Source organism: Globicephala melas, chromosome 9, assembly GCF_963455315.2.
Source record: "Globicephala melas chromosome 9, mGloMel1.2, whole genome shotgun sequence".
Lineage (NCBI taxonomy): Eukaryota > Metazoa > Chordata > Mammalia > Artiodactyla > Delphinidae > Globicephala > Globicephala melas.
Window position 1 is genome coordinate 22174611 of NC_083322.1, and position 19807 is coordinate 22194417.

At 41.1% G+C, this 19807-nt stretch overlaps 1 protein-coding gene across 3 annotated transcripts; it reads left to right on the forward strand.

The window, feature by feature from the left end:
- Positions 1-891: 891 nt before the first annotated feature.
- On the forward strand, positions 892-19660 carry ZC3HC1 (zinc finger C3HC-type containing 1). Of its 3 annotated transcripts, none has more exons than XM_030853802.3 (10): positions 892-1076; positions 2561-2672; positions 4771-4921; positions 5701-5784; positions 12306-12433; positions 13437-13594; positions 14356-14599; positions 15397-15639; positions 16103-16309; positions 18557-19659. In XM_030853802.3, exons 1-10 carry the CDS (start codon positions 931-933, stop codon positions 18623-18625), a joined length of 1542 nt encoding a protein of 513 aa, XP_030709662.1. In that variant the 5' UTR covers positions 892-930; the 3' UTR covers positions 18626-19659. The 3 variants fall into 3 exon arrangements, with proteins under 3 accessions (XP_030709662.1, XP_069902379.1, XP_030709663.1); XM_030853803.3 differs by having other exon boundaries at positions 893-1076; positions 15427-15639; positions 18557-19658; XM_070046278.1 differs by lacking the exon at positions 15397-15639 and having other exon boundaries at positions 18557-19660.
- The last annotated feature ends 147 nt before the right edge of the window (positions 19661-19807 follow it).

Consider the following 19807-nt stretch of genomic DNA (forward strand, 5'->3'; position numbering starts at 1 on the left):
TGTTCAGTCACATCAGTCTCTTTTTTCTGTTTATTATATGAGGAAAACTCCTTCCAGTTTGGGATGCTGTTAGAGTCTGTGTAGATCTCTTTCCCACAATCTCATCTATTTTAACTCCAGCACAGATGCTCTCAGGAGAATCTGTAGACTGAATTAGGTCCTCCTTTACCCTAACCCTAACCCTTGGGATTTCTTTGGAGCACTTGTAATTTCAGAAGTTCAGGAAAACGTATTTTTTTAATGTCTAACTCCACTAAAAATTACGTCTCCTTTATTCACTGCTGTCATTGCCAGCGCCGAGGACAGCGTCAGTAGGACACCCTCAATAGATAATTTTTGGACAAAGCAGGGAAGAAGTGTTCGATAACGGCAAACGCCAGACTTCTAAACCCACCCATAACACGGTTTCTAAGGATTCTAAATTATTTACTCTCAAGTGACTGTCGCCATTCCCTCACATGTAAAAAGATAAACTTAGCAAAGTCTTATCAGTTAATTATCTTAAGACTAAATTGGGCCCCTCAGTCCTGCTGAACTCGGAGAGACAGCGCTCTAAAAACCTCTTATCAAGCCAAGTATGCTCGTACATAAAGGAAACGACTAATCTTGGTGTTTAACCAGAGCCCTCCTGCAAGGGTCCACCTCGGTTTTGTTTGTTTGGGCCACGCCGCGGGGCATGCGGGATCTAAGCTCCCCGACCAGGGGATGGAACCCACACTCCCTGCAATGCAAGCGCGTAGTCTTAATCACTGGACCGCCAGGGAAGTCCCTACCTCGTTCTAAAATGGCCAGGAAGGGCTGGGCCCGGCGGTGTCGCCCGGCAGGTTGCTTGGGCCAACGCGTGGGAAGCCAAAAGAGGATCCTAACAGCTCAGAACGGAAGTTCCTGAGCCTTCATACGCGCCGGGAAGCAACTCGGAAACGGACCAAGATGGCGGCGCCCACTGAGGGGCCAACGTTTGCCGCGGGGGTCGAAAAGAATTGTAGTGCGGTTGTTCGCTCCCCAGAAGAGACTCCCCAGAAAGTCCGACAGCTGATAGATGAGGGGATTGCCCCGGAAGAGGGAGGCGCCGAAGTGTGAGTCCGCGAGTCCACCCTGGGTCTGGCGACGGCGGATTGGAGAGGGTTTGGGGGACTCAGGCCAGGGTAGGATACCCTGGGTCTGTAACTCGGGCGATGGGAATGGCTGCGACTCGGGATCTTGAAGAGACTGGGGTTCCAGTCGCTCAGTCGGCTTTAATCTTCTGCTCGGGAGGTACTGGGCGCAATTTTGCCTTAAGACAGGTTTTGGGAGGAAGGAAAAAGACAGGACCGCGAACTGAATATGCGCACCTGATTTCTCTTAGACTTCTTAACCTTTTTAAGTCCTAGACACCTTTGGCAGCCTGGTAAAGTTTGTGAACACCTTCTGAGAATTATATTTTTAAATGCATAAAGTAAATTACATAGGATTATAAAGGATACCAATTACGTTGGAATGCAGTTATCAAGAAGTAAAAGAAAAAAAGTGATGCAGTAAAACGCTTCATTATTTAAGAGTTAAATAATATCTAGTAATAGGTCTGTTATCTACCATAATTTTGAAGTAGCGAGAGCATAAACGGTATTTCAAAACATGTGCAACAACCATAATGTGGTGACAAAATACCTGTGATTTCCATTGATGACAAATTTACAGATACTGCTGATGCTACTGTGGTTTTTTAAATTATCTTCATTCATAATGGAGGGAAATGCTACATTTCAGTTAGAGGTTACCAAAATAAATGTCATTTTTTTCTATCCAAGTTTATGGAAGCTCTGAATTTTTTCCAAGATCCACACCTCCCTGAGGCTGTCACTCTCAGAAGGATTCTTAGAATAAATTACTTTATTTTGAGTTATAATACTTGGTGTAATCTTACTTTTATTAAAATTACTTTTGTCTTCAGCAGTTCCTCCCTCTAAACTTCCCAGGTGCTGTTGAAATGCCTTTCACTGAATATAAAAGAATTGTTTTGCTGGTTTTTTTCTCCTTGAATTTTTTCATGAAATAGCTAAAATTCTTTACTTTGATTTAAATTTTCAAATTAGTTCCTTTGGGGAAAAATTGCATAGCAAGGATCAATCCAGGTAGAAATATCAAAATTGTCATTTTCTGCTGTTAAAATAGTTAAATTTCTAAGATGGTTCAAATTGGATAATGCACAGAAGCCTTGAGTCTTATTTTGTGTTTACAAAAATTATGCAAAATACTGTTGGGGAGCAATGAGTGAGGTAGCATAGTTTGCCAGTATAGGATTAGTGGAGCATGGTCAAGGTAGAAATTGCTTGAAACTTAGTTATGGCCAAACTGTAGAGATTTGAATGCCAGTCTGAAGAATTTGGATTCTGCTTAGTAAGTATTGTGAAACTATTGACAGTGTTAAACAGAAAAATTACCTGACTGAAATGATATTTAGAAAGGTTAAAATCCAGAGTGGCGTGATTGATGATACAATGTGCAGAGAAGCTAGATAAAAAACGTTTAGGCAAAGTGATACCTTGAAAGGATTACCAATAGTTCTGCCACTTTATTTTAGGAAGGACACATCTGCCACACTCCAGTCAGTTAATGGATCACCGCGAGCAGAAGAACCTCCATTGGAATCTAGAAGCAAAGAAGCCTTCTTTAGCAGAGTGGAAACCTTTTCTATATCCTTTTTGGTTTGAGTGAGTTGCACTTTCTGCCTGCTTCTGGAATTATTCTCCTAGGAGTAACACCACTTTCTCTGATGTTTTTAATTTTTAGAATTAAACTTGGTAAGAAATTTGGCTGGAGTTCATGGGCTCTTCACAGGGATAGTTCACAACATGGCAGCGGGCTTCAGTCAGAGTGAGCAAGCAAGAGAGAGCAAGATAGAAGCTAGGTCTCAACTGACATCACATCACTTTTGCCATTTTCTATTTGCTAGAGTGTTTTTAATTTAAAGCAATTACAGACTTATAGAAAGATTGCACAGGTTACAAAGAACTTCCATGTGAGTACTTGAAAGTAAGTTGCCAAAGTGACACCTCATTACCCCCAAATATTTCCCACAAACAAGGACTTTCTCTTACATAACCACAATGAAACCATCAAAATTGGGAAATTCACATAATAAATTACTGCCATATAACCCTTACATCATAATCATTCCATCAATTGTAGTAATAATGTTCTTTATAGCAAAAGGATCCAGTTGAGAATCCTCAGTTTTTCCTTGAATTTCATGACCTTGATACTTTTGAAGATTATAGGCCAGTTATTTTATAGAGTGTATCTCAACTTGCATTTGTCTGATGTTTCATTATGATTAGATTCAGGTTATGTAGGAATATCACAGAAGTAACGCTGTGTTCTCATTGCATCCTGTTAGGTGGCACATGATTTTGATCTGTCCCTTTACCCTCGATCATCATTTTGATCAATTGATTAAGGGAGTGTCTGTCCTGTTTTCCATTGTAAAGTAGCGTTTTCCTCCTTTGTAATTAAACTTTTGTGGGGATGTGCTTTGAAACCATGTAAATATCACATTCCTCATCAAACTTTATGTAACTTATTGTAGCAGCATGGGCTCATGATTTCCTTTTTTATTCAATGGGTCATAATCCATTACTATTATATATTTTGAGATTCCAGTTGCCCCTGATTTGGTGAGTGGGAGCCCCATGTAGATGCTCTTTACACCCCACTTGGCTACAGCACCCCAAGGTAGGCCCCCCTCTGTATGGACTCCCTCTTTACCCGACTTGGCTTTTTTTTTTTGGCTTTTGACACCATGCGATGAGCTGTCTTCCCACCTCCTGGCTTAATCCTCTGCCTTGCTCACCACCTGGTGGCTTTAGGACTGAATTGTTCAGGAAGGGGAAAGTATTTTAACCATGCTTCTACTCCTGTTCTTGGATTAATTCCTGATATTGACAAAGCATTTAAAATCATTTTCTTTTGTTGTTTTTTTGTTCCCATTGGATATAAATTGATTGCCACTTTGATATGATAATTATTTATTTAACTTAAGCTAGTTAAGTGATTCTATTACTTTTATTCTACATAATCCAAACTCCTTTAACATTTATATTTAGATTCTGTTTCTAGCCTTCAGTCCTCCTTTTGCTGCTATTAGAATGTTTTCAAGTTCCTATATCCCTTGTAAAAATATAGAACTTTCCTGCATCTTTTATGTTTTATCCTTTTTTTTTTCCTGTGCTCTGTAAAACAAGAGCTCTATAGGTAAAATAGAAAAAGCTGAGTGTTGAATATTAAAGATCAATAAATATTTTAGGACATATTTCCCATGCACATACTTACAGATGCTCTTGATGCTCTCAGCTTACTTAAAACACACATACCACACACACGTTAGTATATAACAATCAAATTTGGGGTAGGGAGGAACAATGAATATTATTAATTTTACTGACTTTATTCTTCAGAAGGCAAAAGTGGATGTGATACAATAGGAGAGCAGAGATGAGTGATAAAATATTTCAGCTTGTTTGACCTTCACCATCCCTTACTGCTTAGGCAAATCCCAGTGCTTTCACTAGTGTTTTCAAATCCCTAGTATTTCATATTAAGCAAAAGCGAATGGCTTTTCTACTGTACCCCACAACCAATAATAAAATAAACATTTTAAACATATAAAATGCATAGGGCTTCCTGTTGCTTTTCCTCTTAATGTGTTTATTCCTATAAACATTGAGTTAAAGTTTTCATTTCTGACTTGTTCATTTTAAGGTACATGCATGTTGTTTTTCTTAATGTGAATACTCTTTGAAATGGGCAGGAAAGCCCCCTGAGCTGTCTCCACTGGTCTGTGCAAAATATGGCTGGGTCACAGTTGAATGTGATATGCTGAAGTGCTCCAGCTGTCAAGCTTTTCTCTGTGCCACTTTACAACCAGCTTTTGATTTTGACAGATGTAAGTATAAAGTACAAATTACATTTTTCTCCATATTCAAAAGACATCTATACTAGGTTTTTTGTTTTTTTTTTTGCGGTACGCGGGCCTCTCACTGTTGTGGCCTCTCCCGTTGCGGAGCACAGGCTCCGGACGCGCAGGCTCAGCGGCCATGGCTCACAGGCCCAGCCGCTCTGCGGCATGTGGGATCTTCCTGGACTGGGGCACGAACCCGTGTCCCCTGCATCGGCAGGCGGACTCTCAACCACTGCGCCACCAGGGAAGCCCTATACTAGTTTTTCTGAAACGACCAGTCACTTGTGTTTGATCAAAGAATGTGTACTTCTGTATATAACAAGGTGAATTTGTGATTGTCTTCACCCTAATTACTAGCTTTAGTCATTACTTTTTTTTTTTTTTTTTTTTTTAAAGCTCAGCTACTTTAGAGTGAACCTGACTTTGTGTATTCTGGGAAACTAACAGCAGTATGTTTATTTTATAGTTCCGAAATTTGTACTTAGGCTAAGAGACACAGGACTTTTATGAAGGCTCACATTTTGGAATGCCTGCCTTATAAGATACATGATATCTCCTTTGTTATTGCTTTCAGAATCTTGATTTAGAACTTGTTTTGTGAAAAATATTAAGATGATTCAGTTGCTAATATTTCATATCTTTAAAATTTTTCTGAGTTATTTTAATTCTTAGTTGTATCTATACTCTTAAAGGCTTTTGGTCATTGGATTTTGAATCTATATAAGACATTGTTTTTAAGGCATTGTTATCTATTCGGGTTTCAGATAAGGAACGATGTGCTGAGCTGAAGAAAGCCTTGTGTACTGCCCATGAGAAGTTCTGTTTCTGGCCAGACAGCCCCTCTCCAGGTACTTATTTACAAAATTTCCCATTTACCATCTCTTCTTGGTCAATGCGGGGTTCTTTTGTTTTGTTTTTTTGCTTGTTTGTTTATTTGTTTTTAATTGGGGTATAGTTGCTTTACAATGTTGTTAGTTTCTGCTGTACAGCGAAGTGAATCAGCTATATGTATACATATATCCCCTCTTTTGGATTTCCTTCCCATTTAGGTAACCACAGAGCATTGGGTAGAGTTCCCTGTGCTATACAGCAGGTTCTCATTGGTTATCTATTTTATACATATTAATCTATATATGTCAATCCCAATCTCCCAGTTCATCCCCACCCCTGGTCATTGCGTTTCTCATATTGTCTATTTCTTTGAGAAAATCTAGCCTTTGAAGTTTCTTTTTCCTCCTGTCTATTTGTGCTTTACAAGAGAACTAATATTCATTCACTTATTGTGTTATTTATTAAGTGCATTTGACATGCCAAAGGTTTAATCGTACATACATTATCCAATTTAATCCTCTCAGGGGCCCTGGGAGGTAGATATCAACCTGATTTTTAGGTGAGGAAACTGAGAATCAGAAATCTTTCTTTTTTTACTATTTTATTTATTTATTTGTTTGTTTGCTTGCTTATTGCTGCATTGGGTCTTAGTTGCTGCGCGCGGGCTTTCTCTAGTTGTGGCAAGCAGGGGCTACTCTGTGTTGTGGTACGCAGTCTTCTCATTGCGGTGGCTTCTCTTGTTGTGGAGCACGGGTTCTAGGCGCGCAGGCTCAGTAGTTGTGGCTCGCAGGTTCTAGAGCACAGGCTCAGTAGCTGTGGCGCACGGGCTTAGTTGCTCCACGGCATGTGGGATCTTCCCGGACCAGGGCTCAAACCCGTGTCCCCTGCATTGACTGGCAGATTCTTAACCACTGTGCCACCAGGGAAGTCCCAAGAATCAGAAGTCTTAAAACCAGCTAGTGAGGAGCCATGACCATGGTTTTATCTGATCTCAGACTCTCTGCTTTTCCCACCAGAGCAAACAGCCCCATGTCCTACCCAGGCTTCCTGGTACACTAATGGCACTAACGGTGGCAGTTAAATATGGTTCAGTTGCTAAAGAAGACTCACAGGACCCCACATGAGAGTGATTACAAATCTACAGTTTATTACAGTAAAACAGCACAATATATCAGTAGCACTGAAGTAAGGATATCATCACAGCCAAAGACTGCCCCATGGTAAGGGGTCTGGAGAGGCCAGGTGCAGGCTCCTCTTGTCCTTCTCGTGTAAGGGCTGTGGCAGTACGCACTCTCTCTCGAATCAGAAACCACTGATGTGTGCACAAAATGCTTCAGAACAAGGGAGCCCAAGACGTAGTCTCAAGTGGGATTTGCTTTTATTTTGCTGGCCGTGTTGGCATATTCCTGCTGAGTAACCAGCTTCAACAGCTGAGCCTGCCAGGGGGCTCACCAAGACCAGGGACAAAACTCTTTGGACCCATGTTTACAGTGCAGCACTATTAATTCATATATTTCATGCTTGACAGGACCAGCTCCATGTAGGTATGTTTTTTATTTCAGTAGGACAGCTCAGGCTAATTCCAGGGTCACTGATGCCCAGGAATATTCCATGAGTGACCACTAAGAGGAAAAAATAGTTGGAAAGTGACCGTAGAGTGCCATCTACTGATATATGAAGAGGTGATAGAAAAGGAATTATTAAGAAATAAAATTTTTAAAGTGAAAATGACTGTATAACAAGGATTTCCTGCTGTTGGCCTAGCTGTTTCACGGTGTAGTATAACAAAACTCAGTCCTATGCGTATTTGAATCTTCTCTGTCCAGTGCACCCAGGGCAGAGATAGATTCTCTATCTGCTAAGGCCTATGTTGGTGGTTGCGAACTCTTGCTACCATGCACTCTACTTTCTTTTTTTTTTTTGCATTTTAATTTTTTTGTACAATTTTTAAAGGTTACTTTCCATTTATAGTTATTACAAAATATTGGCTGTATTTCCCATGTTGTACAATACACTCTACTTTCTTGGTCCCATTTGTGACTTCAGCTACCACCTACTTGAAGACTTCTGACTTCTATTCAGATCTCTCTTTAGAACTTGACTCATATTTTCAACTACCTTCTAAACATTTCCACTTAAAATCTTACAGGTACCTAGAACTCAAAATATACAAAACTGATTTCTTCATCTTATGCTTAAAACTTTATTCACTTCTTATGTTGTCTCCATCTTGGTAGATGTTACTTACCTCCCCCTCCAGTTATGCTACCCAAAAACCTGAAAGTCACCTTAGATGCCTCTCCTTATCATCACCAGCTGGTCCTATCCATTCTACCTCCTAAATAGGTCTCAGATATGACCTTCCAATTATATCATCCCTTGATTTGTTTTTTGTTTTTTTTTTTTGCGGTACGCGGGCCTCTCACTGCTGTGGCCTCTTCTGTTGCGGAGCACAGGCTCCGGACGCGCAGGCTCAGCGGCCATGGCTCACAGGCCTAGCCGCTCCGTGGCATGTGGGATCTTCCCGAACTGGGGCACGAACCCGTGTCCCCTGCATCAGCAGGTGGACTCTCAACTGCGCCACCAGGGAAGCCCCCTTGATTTGTTTTTTTAACATTCAAGAGACTTTTGTGTGGAGAAAAGAAAACCTCAACTATTTATACTTTAATGCTTGCATTTATTAAGCATATCTAATAAAATTGTGAAGGTAATTTTTTTCTAACATTTACCAATAATTACAAACTAAATTAAATCACTGTAAACATTTTAAATTGCAATTACTAATTTATTAGGACTGATTATTTTGAGCATATCATATACTTTAAAGTAGACAAAATACACACATACATTAATTGTAAAACACATATTTAAACTTATGTGAAGACATTTTCATGATGGGATTAATTTCTTCTCTGTTCACTCTTTTCCCTTCATAGGTTTTTAGTGGTACTTTCTTAGGGTTGTAACAATCAGACCAAATCCTGAATTAGAAGATGATCAGATAGGTGTTGGGACCTGGTTTCTTCTCCCAAGTTTTGTTAAACCAAAGCCACTGGTCATCAGGACGTGTTTCCGTTTTATTATTAAACCTCACTTTTTTAAAGTCCACACCTTTCTCATTGATTTCAGTTTTTTATTACCTGACTTTTCTAGTAAAATGACGCATCTTTTAAAATTAATGACTTTTTTGACCTATTTGGTTGCTTGCAACAACTTTAAATAATTTTTTTAAATTTATTTGTTTATTTTTGTCTGCGTTTGGTCTTCATTGCTGTGCGCAAGCGTTCTCTAGTTGCGGCGAGCGGGGGCTACTCTTTGTTGTGGTGCGCGGGCTTCTCATCACGGTGTCTTGTCTTGTTGCAGAGCACGGGCTCTAGGCACGCGGGCTTCAGTAGTTGTGGCACGAGGGCTCAGTAGTTGTGGCTCACGGGCTCTAAAGCGCAGGTTCAGTAGTTGTGGCACACGGTCTTAGTTGCTCTGCGGCATGTGGGATCTTCCCAGACCAGGAATCGAACCTGTGTCCCCTGCATTGGGAGGTGGATTCTTAACCACTGCACCACCAGGGAAGTCCCAACTTTAAATAATTTGATAAACTCTTAAGGAATATTTTGTTACCCTTGAATATAGAAAGTGTCTCTTTGTTTTATTTTTAACTTCTTGAGTAATTTCTAAGATTGTGGAGTGTTTCAAGTATAGAAAAAATTGTAGATAATAATAATATAAGAAACATCTCTGTATCTACCACCCAACCCCACCTAATACTAACATTTTGCTATCCTTGCAAAACCACCCCCCCTGCTTTCTTTCTGTTAATCAGGAAGAATTACAGATACAGCTGTGTAGTCTTCCCCAATCTCATTCCCTGCCTCCCTGTCCTGTAATAACTACTATCCAGAATTTGGTGTCCATGATTTGCTTACATGGTTTCTATGTCTACAACATTTACATGTATCTAGAAGCAATATATATGGCACTATTTATTTGTTTTAAAATTTTCATTGAATGTTATCATTCTATATATATTCTGCAACCTACTTTTGTAGGGGGAGTCAACTTTTTTTTAATTAATCCATGTTGTCACATGTAGCATGTTTGAAGCTTTATAATAAGTAGGGCCATCTAAAATTTTAGTCTTCTAGGAGATGAGGGATAGTGTTTATCTAGTTAACTTTCCATTTGGGAAAACTAGCTTATTCATTTTAGAACCTCCTGTCAAACCATCTTTGTACATGATTGTTGTGTGTGACTGTAACTCGAACACCCTTTTCCCCAAGTTATGTGTCATCACAAGTGCTAATCAATCCTTCCTGTACTTGGTACACTTCCTACCTACTCTGATTCTATTTAGCATATTCGCTCTTCCCTTCTCTGCTTACACAGATTTTGAGCTTTTAGATGTATAGATTACTGTTTTTCATAAAATTTGGGAAGTTTTCAGTTAGTATGTCTTCAAATACTCTTTCTGCCCCTTTCCCTGCCCTTCTTCTGTGTCTCCCATTATGCAGATGTTGGTGTGCTTGATAGTGTTCCTTCATTCAAAATTGATGCTCCTTCTCTCCATCCTTATGCCATTCATATCTTAGAGGGATTACTATTTTAAATCACCTTCATGTCTGCTAAGCTTATTTCTTTGCATCCAGACTGACCCCTTAGTCTCTGCTCTAAACTAATACATATTGTCTATAATATCACTTTCACTTCTTCCTTTTAAAAAAATCTTCCAGTAGTTTCTCATCACATACATTAATAAAATCATGGTCTGGCTGCTGTCTATACTTTAACCTTCTCTCCGACTAGTCTCCCCACAGGAATACTGTGTTCCAACCCTGTGAGACTATTTAGAATTCCCCACATGTGCTATCCTCTAGGGCTTTACTTTTACACACTGTTGTTGGTCTTTCCAATTCAGCTTAGACCTGACTTCTTCTGAGAAACCTTTCCTGAGACTCTGCTTTTTAAACATAATCACAGGGACTTCCCTGGTGGTCCAGTGATTAAGACTCCATGCTCCCAATGCAGGGGCACGGGTTTGATCCCTGGTCTGGGAACTAAGATCCCGCATGCTGCACAGTGTGGCCAAAAAATAAACATAATCACAAAAGTACTATCACAGCTCTATCCAAAAAAATCAGTAATTTCTTTTTCTTTTATTGTTTATTTTTCCAGCTTTATTGAAGTATAATTGACAAAATTGTAAGATATTTAAAGTATGCAGGGGGCTTCCCTGATAGCACAGCGGTTAAGAATCTGCCTGCCAATGCAGGGGACACGGGTTCGAGCCCTGGTTGGGAAAGATCCCACATGCCGCGGAGCAACTAAGCCCGTGCGCCACAACTGCTGAAGCCCGTGTGCCACAACTACTGAAGCCTGTGCGCCTAGAGCCTATGCTCTGCAACAACAGAAGCCACTGCAATGAGAAGCTCGCACGGCACAACGAAGAGTAGCCCCCGCTTGCCGCAACTAAAGAAAGCCCACGCGCAGCAGCAAAGACCCAACGCAGCCAAAAATAAATCAATTAATTAATCTATTTATTAAAAAGTATGCAATGTGGTGATCTGATATACATATACACTGTGAAAGAATTTCCCTGCCCCCATCAAGTAAATTAATTCTTTTTTGAAAATTGCATTATGGGGCTTCTAGGAACCAAAGTGTAGTATTAGAGTGAGATGATAAGGATTTTAAATATTAGGGCATTTGATTCTGGGACCCAAGAAATTGTAATCATTTTAAGACCAAAAGTACTAGAAGTTTAGCTCTATCAAATGATGTTAAAAACCATACTGTAATCATTTTGTTGTTGAGAAATAAAAATCAGTACTCTGATAACTGATCTTTTAGCATCAGAAAATTAATATTATTTAATAATAGCAAATATCTGTTGGGTGCTTCCGTGGTGGCACAGTGGTTGAGAGTCTGCCTGCCAATGCAGGGGACACGGGTTTGAGCCCTGGTCTGGGAGGATCCCACATGCCGCGGAGCAACTAGGCCTGTGAGCCACAACTACTGAGCCTGCGCATCTGGAGCTTGTGCTCCACAACAAGAGAGGCCGCGACAGTGAGAGGCCCCACGCACCGCAATGAAGAGTGGCCCCCGTTCGCCGCAACTAGAGAAAGCCCTCGCACAGAAACGAAGACCCAACACAGCCAAAAAGAATAAATAAATTTAAATATATATATATATATCTATTGGTAGGAGTAATGAGAAATCTGTAAATTATGTGAGATATTGTCTCTGCCCTTAAGGAAAATAAAACATTACTGAGATTAAACCTAAAAACAATACCTAAAACAATCCTAAAAAACAAGTGATTAATAATGATGAAGTAACTGTGATACATAGCACTTACTGTACACTGGGAACTATTTTTAGCACTTCAGTTACATTATTTTAATTGATTATCACAAGTCTAGGTGTTATTGTTAATTTCTTAATATCATTGAATATCATCAATTTACATTTCCCCTGTTGTTCTATACATGCTTTTTATTTTTTATAATTTGTACCAATATAATCTCCCAGTTTACTTTTTCCACAGATCGATTTGGGATGTTGCCATTGGATGAACCTGCGGTTCTTGTTAGTGAATTCCTAGATCGTTTTCAAAGCCTTTGTCACTTGGACTTCCAGCTTCCTTCCCTGAGGCCAGAGGACTTAAAAACTATGGTGAGTTTTTCTTGGCTAGCATACAGTGGCCTTCAGTTGTCGCCAGCATGAAGCATTTCTTTTAATGACAAGAGGCTACAGATAGCTAAGAAGAGAACTACTTGTTTGTCTCTTAACTGACCTTTTTCAATCTCTACCGTAAAGAGGACTTGAGGGTTTAAATAAGTGAGTTCCATTTAAACTTTTAGATATGATTCTTTAAGTGGCGTAAATTCAATTTTATCTCAATTTGTTACTGAAACATTTAACAGAAGATACTGAAATGTGGCTTCATATGGTTTATCGCATACTATTTTCCAAAAGAAAGCACTGGAGAAGTTATAAACTCCCTTTTCCCTTGTAAATAGAAATTTTGAAATGCTCTGTCCTATCTGCACTTTGAAACTGAATATTTACTGTCCCATTTCATCATCCTGTGGGTATTCTGTCAAGACAGACTTTACTGTAGGAAATAGAAGCTATTATTTTGCTTCTTCAAGTTGAGAAGCTATTATGGATTTTAGCACCAAACTGTTAGCCTCTGATGCCTATTATAAATGTCCTCCTGTCTCTAGTCAATGAAAGTTTTTTCACCCTGTCATAATGCTTTCTTATTCTTAGAACAAAAGTAAAGACTGTGGCAAGGTCTTTTGTGGTGTCAAAAGTAAATTCATTGCCAGGCCAAGAAATTAGTAGTAGTCTGTTGTGATTATTTGGGTTTGAAGTTTACAGGTTTCAGGGAAAATATGCAATTGGTAATTTGAAAACAAGTTAGTACTAAGAGAAGATGTGGTAGTTCCAGAAACACTGCTCCCTTTCTCAATCAGCAGATCCAGGGCAGTTCAGAAAGCTCCTGTGTGATACCTTAGCCTGTGCTGGAAGTAAGTCTTCTCCAATGAAGAGAATTGTCTTCGTGTTTGTCATTTTTTTCATGATTTTTGCCTTGTATCACCTAGGTACATCATTATCTATGACTTTTCATGGTGGTTGAAACTTTAAGTCTTTTCTCTTGATTCCTTTGTAGTGCTTGACAGAAGACAAGATCAGTCTTCTCCTGAACCTGCTTGAAGATGAACTTGATCACAGAACTGATGAGAGAAAAACTGCAACCAAACTAGGTTCAGACATCATCCAAATCCATGTCACTGCCTGTATTCTCTCCATGTGTGGCTGGGCGTGTAGGTTAGTGAATTTGCCTGGGGACATAAACTGTGACAACATTATATACCCACACACAGCAGTTACTCCTAGCATTTGGAGATCACATGGTGTTTCCTGTGAGAAAAACAGTGACAAAGAAAAACTAAGGGGGTGGAGGAGGGATAGAAAGAATTAGCAACAAAACCAGAATTAGAACTCAGGAATTCTTGAACACGCCTGAACTTTGTTTCTTTTACTATCACTTCCCAGCTGGGAATTCGTGTTCCTATAAACAGTGAAGCTCCTTTCTAGTTTTAGAAAGGAAAAATCAGTTTAATTGATAGGAAGTACGGAAGGAAGCACCAGCTGGAATCCTCTAGGCCCCAAGTTGGTGTCTGCATTCCAGCTGCTCAGTTCAGCAGACTCCCTCTGAGACAGAAGACTGTCAGACCAATTTTGATTTACTTTAAATATGCTTTCTTTGGTAGATTAAGCAATACTTTTCATTTACACAGAAAAACTTTAAAAGGGACATGAGAAATTTATAAAACTTACCTTTAAAATAGGCTTGCCATAGAGAGCATGCTAAGACCCCTAGATCTTTCTGTAGGAAATACGTGAGAGATGATGAAGCTGGGTCCTAGGATCGGAGGACGGGGCCCTGAGAGGAGGTGGTTCCCAGTCCCCTGGCCTGTTTCAGAGATTTGTTTGATGAGATGAAGCATACTCACAGATCATTATGCTTAGTCCCTTGAAAATGTTATCCTCTGAGAAAACGCACTTTTTTTTCTATTCCTACCTAGTTCTTCGCTGGAACCCATGCAGCTCTCCCTGATAACATGTTCACAGTGTATGAGGAAGGTGGGGCTCTGGGGCTTCCAGCAGATCGAGTCATCCATGACCGACCTGGATGCATCCTTTGGTCTGACCAGCTCCCCCATCCCAGGCTCTGAGTGCCAGCCAGAGCGCTTCTCTCTGGTGCCTGAGTCTCCTCGGAGGATGATGACTCGGAGCCAGGATGCCACGTTTTCCCCAGGATCAGAGCAGGTATAGACTTAGTTGGCTTGTTTGGGGGGGACTTTTTATTTATTTTTTCAAATTTTATTCTGTTTTTTAAAAAATATTTATTTATTTGGCTGTGCCGGGTCTTAGTTGCAGCACATGGGATCTTCGTTGAGGTGTGTGGGATCTTTTAGTTGCGGCATGCGGGCTCTTAGTTGCAGCATGTGGGATCTAATTCCCTAACCAGGGAGCAAACCCGGGCCCCCTGCATTGGGAACGTGGAGTCTTAAGCACTACCACTGGACCACCAGGGAAGTCCTAGGGTGGACTTTTTTTTTTTTTCAGTACACGGGCCTTTCACTGTTGTGGCCTCTCCCATTGCGGAGCACAGGCTCCGGACGCGCAGGCTCAGCGGCCTCACGGGCCTAACCACTCCACGGCATGTGGGATCTTCCCGAACCGGGGCACGAACCCATGTGACCTGCATTGGCAGGCAGACTTTCAACCACCGCGCCACTAGGGAAGCGCTCAGGGTGGACTTTTTAAAAACAGCATTCTTACCAAAAGTGTTGTTGGCAGAAAAGTTGGAAATTAACTTAGGTTGTATAATTAACTTAGGTTAAACTTCACTTATAACCGCATTGACAAGAATATTACAGAGTGGCTTTATCACCAGTTGCAATGGAGATGCTAAATTCATTATTTTGTATAGAAATCTAATATTCTTTGAAGAGTTTAGTTATGTAAACAGTTCAGAAACTAAATTCTTATAGTTTTAAAAATATTAGCTTTCACATGCTTCTAGAAATATTTCTCCTGACCATAGTCATTAATGTCATTAGGGTACTTCCATCATCTCCCCTTTCCTTCAGGCTGAAAGGAGCCCAGGTCCCATTGTCTCTAGAACTCGAAGCTTGGACTCTTCCAGTCCTGTTGACCGTCCTGAGCCAGAGGCCGCTAGCCCCACCCCCAGAACCCGCCCAGTGACACGAAGCATGGGAACAGGAGACGCCACTGGCCTAGAAGTGCCATCTAGTCCTCTTCGGAGAGCCAAGCGGGCTCGCCTCTGCTCTTCCAGCAGCTCGGTGAGTCTGCCTGCATGTGTGGAGGCCCCTGAGCACAGCAGCACCCAAGCCCTCACCATGCAGCACAGAGAAGCAGGCATGAGCTGAGACTGGTCCTGTGGCTATAAGGAGGCCATGAGAATAAGTTTAAAGGTGGGACAGTTGGGTGACCAGAGGGAAAAAAAATTTAATGGTTTTGCCATTTGTTTCTTTGGGACATCTTCTGGCAATGTAATAAATTTGTCTTGCCCAAGGGACAGTAGTGAGAAAGGAGGATAGACCTGATAAGGGATGGTTTAACACAAAGGGAGTAAAAGAATTTTAAAAGTGAGAGGGAAATACATAGGCGAAGTTTAAAGGAGAACGTAAAACTAGAAACGTGGGCATTGTGAGATTCTAGAGTTGACAATTTATAGCAATGCCTCCCTGAACTTACATAGTATCTGCCCTTCATTAACACGGATTCCTCTTCCTCCTCTCTCAGGACACATCTTCCCGAAGCTTCTTTGATCCCACTTCTCAGCATAGAGACTGGTGTCCTTGGGTGAATATCACATTTGGAAAAGAAACCAGGGAGAATGGTGGAACTGAGGTAGATGCCAGCACCCCGGCAGAGCCAGGCTGGAAGGCAGTGCTGAACATCCTCTTGGCCCACAAAGAGTCTAACCAGCCAACTGAAACCGACTCCATGGTGAGATAAGCCATTGCCCTGACCATGTGCAGCACTTCCTGTTTATGGGATGAGGAGAGGAGGCTGGTCCTATAATTAGCACCCTGCCTGCCCACAGCTTTCATAAGTCAAGGTAGACACAGTCTGGGTTCATCCTAGAGAACAGGCATGGGACTGGTTCATTCTTTCTGCAGTTTAGCATATGGCATTCCACCGAATTCTGATAAATTCTTTGTCTTCTCCACTCAAATGACTCGAAGTAGAAAAGGAATACAGAAACAGAAAGGGATAACAGGCTGCTGCTAGTGTTGCAGAGCAGCTGCTTTTTCCATCTGAGTTACTGTCACTTGCACTTGGAGCCTGGCCAGTTAACTTAGCTGTCAGGATGGAGCACTGTGCTCCGCCACCACGACCTTGATTTCATTCCTTATGGTGGGCACGTTACTTTGCTGTGTTTCGCGGCCCCCTGTGCACTGACCCTCAGCTGCCATCACAGTAATGACTGCTGCTGGTGACACTTGTGGGTAAATGCAAACCCGTCATGACAGTTGAGAAAACAACTCAAGTGTTTGCTCTGTGCAAAGGACGGAAGTGAGAGGAGGGTGGGCATTAAGGAATCACAAAAACTGCATTCTCTTTCCTTTACTGGCTCATTCCCAAATTTGCCATGTAACTTGCTTAGTGTAAATATAATAATTTCTGACCTCTGTTCCCTCCAAGGACAAAGTAAAATAATACTTGCCAGCAGATGTTTATCAGAAGCATTCCCAGATTCATGGTTTTGTAGGGTCACAGAATTCCACTGGAGGGAGCTATAGTGATGCTAGAAGCCCAAGAATGTGCATTCAGGGGCTTCCCTGGTGGCTCAGTGGTTAAGAATCTGCCTGCCAATGCAGGGGACATGGGTTCAAGCCCTGGTCTGGGAAGATCCCACATGCTGCAGAGCAACTAAGGCCGTGTGCCACAACTACTGAGCCTGCGGTCTAGAGCCTGCAAGCCACAACTACTGAAGCCCGCATGCCTAGAGCCCATGCGCTGCAACAAGAGAAGCCCGCAATGAGAAGCCCACACACCGCAACGAAGAGTAGCCCCCACTCGCCGCAACTAGAGAAAGCCCACATGCAGCAACGAAGACCCATTGCAGCCAAAGATAAATTAATTAATTTAATTTTATTTATTTATTTATTTATTTATTTATTTATTTTTTGGCCGTACTGCGTGGCACGCGGGACCTTTGAAGGTCCATTTTAACAACTTGTCTTTTAAGATTCCCCACAGCTGCTGTGACTGGGAAGTACAAAACTTAGAAGCTCTGCAGTAAAGGATCTTGAAGTTAGAAAAAAGTTTATACTATTTTTCAACTTAAATCTCTCAACTGTGTCACTGTATTAACTAACTAAATTGCCCTCAGTCACAAGTAAGAGTTCAAACTTCCCTCCTGGAACTTTATTTTATTGAGACATTCAGCCACAAAGAGTATAAGAAAACAGTGAAAATGTTGTCTTCTGTCAGAAATTAGAGTGAACTTTATGGATTATCTTGCTAGATATGTTTGTGCTCTCACTGAGACCCTGTGCTTTTCACTATGACTCTCAAAGGCAGAGAGAACCACATGTTCTGCTTCACTGAGAACTTTTATCTTTTAGTGAACTGTTTTGTCTCCCTGTAACACCATTTCTCAGAATCTCAGGTCACTTCACAGACGTGATCAAGTGGCAGTGAGATTCTTCCTATTATTAGCTCTGCTGGCTAAGTCATGAGTCTGAGAAGGCCAAGGTCATAGTTTAAACTCTTAAGGGTCATTTAACTTTGTTTCATTCCTTGGCCTTAGATTATACTATTAGCACCAGCTCGGCATCTTGTAAATATGAATCCTTGTTCACAAGAGATGATGAATAGGGCCAATTCAGCATCACGGACGCGAAATCAGTGCAAAATGTGTGCTGCACTGATGCTGGGTCACAAGTGTCATCCTCACATTCAAAGATTAGGACACATAGGGATGCTTGGAGGAGGACATAAGCCGTATTTTAGAGGCTCCAGAGTATGTTAGCAGTAATCTAACAGTAGACTCAAGCTTCTTGATTTTTAGTCTGGCTTTAGGTGTATATTATATGTAGCACAATATAAGATTAACTGGTTTTACTCACTCCTAGACATATGTAGATCATTGTGGGAGAAATTTACAGACCACACCTTAAAGCTATTACCCATCCTTTGTCTCTATAAAATAATTTAATCTCTAATAATGAGCTTTTCTATTTATAGAGTCTCTCTGAGAAATCAAGGAAGATGTTCCGAATATTCCGGCAGTGGGAATCTTTATCCTCATCCTGAAGATATTCCAGCCCTTCCTGCAGAGAAGTGGAATGAGTGGCTTTGAAAAATGAAGCCTGAATTCCCTTTTGAGCAGCTGATGCTAAGTTTTTCTCCATTCTGGTTTAATCATAAGGAGCCCCTGCCCTTGCAAAGGCATGTATGTCATCATCTGCATCTGACTGAGGGGAAAACCTGTTTGCAACACAGGGATGTGGGCTGGGAGAGGTAGGGCGACCCTGGCTCTGTTCAAGGAGTGCGTGGTTCCAAAACTCAACTGAGGACCCAGGACTTGAGCATTTTTAGTGTCTTTAGTGGGGGCAGTGTTTTGAGGACTCTTATATCCCAGGAATACATCAGTATGTGTTAATAAAATATTTGTTAAGATTCTCACAGCTGGAGAACTGTTTTCCTCCTTGTCTAATGGGCTGACATAAAGGAAGCTGAGACTGAGAAAACTACAGTGGAGCAGTAAACAAAGGCAAAATTTCAGTTTTCAGATTGGCTGCAAAGCCTGGAATTTATTTGTGATTCTAGTCGAAGAAGTATTCCTAAACCAGAGGCAAGACGTTGTTCATTATATCACCAGGAGATCTCTTGATGTGTTATAGTGAATGGTAAGCTGATAATTTTCTCTCTTCACTTTGATAATAACAGAATAAGAGACTCTTCAGAAGAGACCCCTCTCCATGTGCCTTCTAATGCAAGGCTCCCCTGAGTGGGGCTCCCCAAGGCTCTTTCACTGCTGGTGGAGAGCATTGGTGTCCATGGTGGAGAAGCTGACCCTGACCTGCCCCAACTGAATAGACTACCCATTGAGAAAGTGAGCATGAAGGAAACTAGCTATTCTCCAGAATGTTGTACTTTCTTTTAGTGACTGTGGTTGGTTGGTTTTATAACTTCTTTTATACTGAAGTATTTTAAAGAACATAGGTAATATAATATTCCACCCATGCTAAACTTTAGGTTATATCTCTAAAAAACAGACCATTTTTTCTATGTACTACAGCCAACAAAAATTAATAATCCCTTAATATCATCTAATACCCAGTCCATATACAAAATTCCCAATTGTTCCAAAAATAGCCCTTACATTTTTTTTTTTTTTTTTTTTTTTTTGTGGTACGCGGGCCTCTCCTGTTGCGGAGCACAGGCTCCGGACACGCAGGCTCAGCGGCCATGGCTCGTGGGCCCAGCCGCTCC

Excerpts from the sequence above, each read along its gene's own strand:
- ZC3HC1 (XM_030853802.3), top strand. The coding sequence starts at position 931 with ATGGCGGCGCCCACTGAGGGGCCAACGTTTGCCGCGGGGGTCGAAAAG. Across the intron at positions 4,922-5,700 it reads AGCTTTTGATTTTGACAGAT|ATAAGGAACGATGTGCTGAG; the intron begins GTAAGTATAAAG and ends TTCGGGTTTCAG. Across the intron at positions 15,640-16,102 it reads TCTGCTCTTCCAGCAGCTCG|GACACATCTTCCCGAAGCTT; the intron begins GTGAGTCTGCCT and ends CTCCTCTCTCAG.